At 42.6% G+C, this 5,360-nt stretch overlaps 1 protein-coding gene across 3 annotated transcripts in view; it reads left to right on the top strand.

Annotated features, from left to right (window-relative positions):
• The window catches only part of Pde6a (phosphodiesterase 6A), a 68,679-nt gene that overhangs the window by 37,064 nt on the left and 26,255 nt on the right, over positions 1 to 5,360 (top strand). For all 3 annotated transcript variants that reach the window (XM_023715269.1, XM_004631291.2, XM_023715270.1), the window contains 2 exons: positions 2,207 to 2,356; positions 3,522 to 3,665. In XM_023715269.1, coding sequence (XP_023571037.1) covers positions 2,207 to 2,356; positions 3,522 to 3,665 — 294 coding nt within the window. The remainder of the gene's footprint in view (positions 1 to 2,206; positions 2,357 to 3,521; positions 3,666 to 5,360) is intronic.

The following is a 5,360-nucleotide window of genomic DNA, read 5'->3' as shown; positions in this document are numbered from 1 at the left end:
CTCTCTCTCTCTCTCTCTCTCTCTCTCTCTCTCTCTCTCTCTCTCTCTCTGGATAATGAATGTTTATGGGGGACACTCTCTGGGCCAGGCTTTGGTACAATGTTACACTGACTATAATAGAAAAGAAGCACTGTCTTATCTCTATGGAGCTCAAGAGAGACATCACAAAGTGTCAGTCTGGAGAAGGGAGAGGAGGAGGAGGAGGGAATCTTCCTGCCTGAGCTACTCTGGTTTGGGGGAATTGAGAAACAGTGGGAAGGGGAGGGGAGAAGAGGCGGCCAAACAGAAGGTACTAGAGTAGGTTGACCAATCTTGAGGCCAAAGGAGAGAGTGTCCCAAGGTTGTAGAGAGACAGCCAAGAGGACAGGTGAGGCAGGGCCTTGAGGGGCCTGCCAAGCAGTTTGTCTCTCTCACTATTTTTCCCTTATTTCATCTTATGCTGCCCTTACTTCCATTTTACACTAATTTTCTCAATAGAATATTGACTTTCTTTGATAAAAAGTTAAATTTTTACCTTTTTAAGCTCTAGGTGCCCTTTTAATATTTGTTGAGTTTAGCATAGTAACATTTAGCAAACCATTAGCAATCAGTGAAAGATAAGGAAATAAAAATGATTGACTCATTAGGAAAATCAATGAACTACTTTCTTACCTTAAAGAATATTATCAAAAGGTTTAGAAAGATACACTTAGATTGCACTGCCTATGTTGGGATTTTTTGGTGGCATCAATATAGCAAGCTTAAGGAGTTGCTAATTTGGTCAAAACTACCATATAACTTGATCTTTACCCAAGTCATGTGATTGTAGTTTAACAATATTAGTAAAGCAAATGTAATCTTTAGATTCTCCTCCAACTCATCTTCCACAAAGATTTTTTTTAAGAAGATAAGTTGGATCAATGAATTTTCTTCCTTAAAAATCTTTGCTGGCATCTTTCTTTCTCTCTTTTTTTTTTTTTTTTTTGGCAGAACTGGGGATTGAACTCTGGCCCTTGTGCTTACCAAGCAAGCACTTATCCTACTGAGCTATCTCCCTGGTCCCTTTGCTGGCATCTGATTTCACTTGCTCTTTATTCTGACCTTCAGAAGGAGAGGACTCCCTGAGGGTTCTGTAGAGAGTTGTGGACAATAGGCCTCAAGCCCATCATCCTGTACCCCCTGGGTTATATGGTGTCCTTCATCCTCCTGTCAACTCCCACCAGCATATTAAAATGCTAATAATAACTATCATCTCACCACCGAAGAATCTAGAAATTTCAGAACTGAAGGACACCTTCTGGAGAAAGCCTTCCTTGACTTCCTTCTCCCGTCCAGCTCAAGAGAACTATAAAGCGAACTCAGACAACTTCCCACACTACTGTACAATTGTTGGTTTACTTTATAGATTATAAATATGCTGAGGACAATCTGTGCCTTATTTTCTTGGCTTTCCCAGCTGGTAGCTTATATACTATAAATGTTGACGAATCAGTGGAAGGAGTTTTTATGTCAATTTTATGATAAAAGCAAGGCTCAGGCAGACGGGAAATGACTCATCAAAGCATCTTATAATTGACCAAGAGCCTCATTTCTTTATTGAGGTGCATGTTTTCTTCTATCTATAGATGGGAAAACTGAATCAATTAATTTCCATATTTAAAAATTTTTAGTGGTATCCTATTTTACTTTCTCTTTATCATGACCTTCACAAAGAAATGACTCCCATAGAGAACTTGGAGGGTGATAGGCCTCCAAGGAGATAAATAGTATGCCAAAACTAATCTAAAAAGTTAGGTCAAAGGCAAAAATTCAGGATATATCTAAGTGATTAATTCAAAGTTATGAGAACCAGCAGCACTGGCTTTTGAAGCCAGCAATTCAGCCGTGGTTACCTCCTATATGTGAAAGGGAGCTACTGCCTCCTGGGGTGTTTCTACTCATCATTATAGCCCCAGGACGGAATGTACTGCCTGGCACACACCAGCCCTAACATCTTAGGGATAGAAACAATATTGTCACGTGACTTCAGGGACTCAGCCGGGCCATTTGCTCATGGTCTTTGTGCCTGGCTAAAACCATGCAAAATGCAACAAACTCCATCCTCTTTCTGCCCCTTCTCAGCCAGGGAATAAAAAAAAAAGAAATCATGTCGCAGCAGGGAGTCCATTACAGCTGTTAGGGCAGCCTGCAGCCAGACAGAACCTGAAGTCTGTTGCTTCTCTTATAGAAAGAGCCCCTGGATGAGTCTGGATGGATGATCAAAAATGTCCTTTCAATGCCCATTGTGAACAAGAAGGAAGAAATTGTTGGGGTAGCCACGTTTTACAATCGCAAAGATGGGAAACCCTTTGATGAAATGGACGAGACGCTCATGGAGGTTTGATGTGCTGGGAGGTCCCTTGGTGTTAGGACTCATAGTTCACTTGCCACCACATTGAGCTTCCCTACTGTGCAGTGGGACCCCAGCTGAGTCCATGGCTGCCCAGCTGAGTGGAGGGGTAGGGCCGCCACCTTGTGGGTGTATTCCTGACACAGACTTAGTCCTTTTTTTTTAATGTGTCTGGTAGAGGGTCTCACTATGCAGCTCAGACTCCTAGTGATCCTCTTGTTTCAGCCTTCGAACTGGGATTACAGGGACGTACCCCCACGCCCAGTCTTGGTGGCCAGCTCAGCACACCCGGGGTGGGGCCTGCATGGCATGCAGTACTGGGGATCAAGCCTAGGTCCTATGCTTGCCTAGGCAGGCACTTAAACCGCCGAGCTATCTCCGCAGCCCCTTAGCCATTTTCTTTGTTCTCATGTCTTCACTGCCACATGTTGTCAGAGAAGTTCACAATCCCCCTTTTAAAAATGTAACAAAGAAACTTCATTTTTTAAATTGAAGTTTTAGATTTGCAGCAAAATTGAGCAGAAATTACAGCATTCCTGCATTCTCCCTGCTCTTATAGGCAGAGTGTCCTTTTTAAAGTTGGCCAAGCGTGGTGGCTTATGCCTTTAATCCTAGCATGGGAGGCTGAGGCAGGAGGATCACTGTGAGTTCAAAGTCATCGTAAAGTGCATAGATAGACTCTGTCCCAAAACTAAATGAAGTGATTATGTTTAAGAATATAACTTAATGTGTGTTAGTTCTTAATTTAAAGAGCACTCATACCTATATTACTTTATCTTATTTTACCGTACCTCCAAGTGGTGGGCAGTACATAGCTTAGGGTGCCTTGTCCTGCAGGGTCAGCATCAAACCTGCATGTTCTTTTTTTTTAATGCATGGGGTACAGGGTCTACAGGGACCACAGGGTCACACTATGTAGATCAGACTCATCATGATCCTCCTGTGTTCAGTCTCCCAAGCACTGGGATTACAGGCCCGCACCTCTACACCCAGACTCAATCACTGTCTCAGCATACCCTGGGGGCAGTGCTGGTGGCATGCTGGTATTGAACCCTGTCCACTGTGCTCTGCCTGAGCAGGCACTTTAGTTCACTGAGCTATCTGGTCGGCCCAAACCTGTGTGTTCTGTTTCTCATTCTTCTTTTCTTTTCAGTCTTTGACTCAATTCCTGGGATGGTCTGTCTTAAATCCTGACACCTATGAATCGATGAACAGGCTTGAAAATAGGAAAGACATTTTCCAGGACATTGTGAAATATCACGTGAAGTGTGATAATAACGAAATTCAGCAAATTCTGGTGCGTAGCTTTCTTGTTTCCACTAGCAGAGATTGTGCCTGGAGATAAGGCAAGACCCGAAGTCCAAGAGGGCATAGCTAGATGTGGGTTTCTCAGTCATATCCTTCTACCTAGCACAGAGCTACAGTGGCCTGCACAGATGGATGGATGGATAGATGGATGGATGGATACATAATGGCTTAAGAGTGGTGATTACCAACTACTTGATTTGGACTCAGGACAGGTATCCCTGGCAGGGTCACCTCAGTTCTAGAAACCCCACTTTGCTCTGTGACCGAGACTAAGTTGGTAGTGAAGACAGAGTCAACCAACTGTGGTTCTTACTCTAAAAGGAAGCTTTATCAAACAAGCCAGTGGCCATGGTCTGTGTCTCAGAGCCTCCCACCCATGGGTTCAGCTCACTTTGAAGACTCACGCAAGTCACAGAAAAATTTGGTGAGCCAAGAACTAGTTCAGAAGGAGTTGGGAACCCAAACATAGTTTTGTCACTTCATAGTTCATAAGGCAAATTCACATTTATGATCTTATCTGGTGCATATCATGAAAGTTAACAGAGTTTGCTCTGGGACATGAAATCAGAAATAAAGTAACAGGATCTATGTTCTCTCAGGATCTAAGTTCTCATTTCTAGGAACACAGGAAATGAGGGAAAGAACTGGACTATGGCCAAAGTCTCTTCACTCTCAGTTGTCAGAAAAAAAAAAAAAAAAAATTATTTTAGTGCTTACTATGTGCCAAGTACTTTACATGCATTATTTAATTTAGCTTTGCTTAAAAATGATTACACAGCCACATTTTTACTCTCTAGTTGAGGAGTTTTTTGTGTTTTGTTTGTTTGGTTGGTTGGTTGGTTTTGTTTTTTTTTTTTTTTTTTTTTTTTTGCGGAACCAGGGATTGAACTCAGATCCTTGCGCTTGCCAGGGAAGCACTTATTCTACTGAGCCATCTCCCCTTTTATCCTGTTGACCACGGCTTTATCCTAAAGATAAAGCTTGCTTTGCAGTGCAGACGGGAAGTACGATGCACAGCACAAGGCACTGTGCGTGGGGGTGGGCACAGAGCTCCCTTACACACGCGTGTGTGTCAGCCCAGCATGTGCTTGTTCACCCTTCCGGAAGCTTCCCAAGCCTTGCCGTTCAAGAGTGCGCTACTGAAACCTCCTCACACAGGCGTGGCTAAGCTGTTGGCCACCCATGGGTGAGCAGTCTGCAGCCCACCTTCCTTCTTTCCTTGATGATAGGGGATCATAGCAGATGAGACTTTAGTCCCGCGCTGGGTCTTTCTGGTGATTGGCTTCCATTTTAAAAGCTCTCAGGGGCCCTAATAAATGTTAAATGTTTAAGGTGATGAATATGCTAATTATCCTGATTTGATTATTAGACATTGTATATATGCATGAAAGTATTAGACTATGCCTAATAAGTATATAAAATTACTATACATCAATTAAAATATATGTATTATATATTAGATATATTATATAAGATGTAACACATATTTTTTACCAAAATAGACTGAAATAGAAAATCTGAATGGTCTTACAACTATTATTACTATTATTATTTCAAAATAGGGTCTTGCTTTATAGTGCAGACTGGCCTGGAACTCACTATATAGCCCAGGCTGGCCTCAAACTCACAGTAATCCTCCTGCCCCAGCCTCCTGAGTGCTGGCATTACAGGATTGTACCGCCAC

The sequence above is a fragment of the Octodon degus genome, unplaced genomic scaffold (genome assembly GCF_000260255.1).
Source record: "Octodon degus isolate 3935 unplaced genomic scaffold, OctDeg1.0 scaffold00040, whole genome shotgun sequence".
NCBI lineage: Eukaryota > Metazoa > Chordata > Mammalia > Rodentia > Octodontidae > Octodon > Octodon degus.
This window is presented reverse-complemented; position numbering and strand designations above follow the sequence as displayed.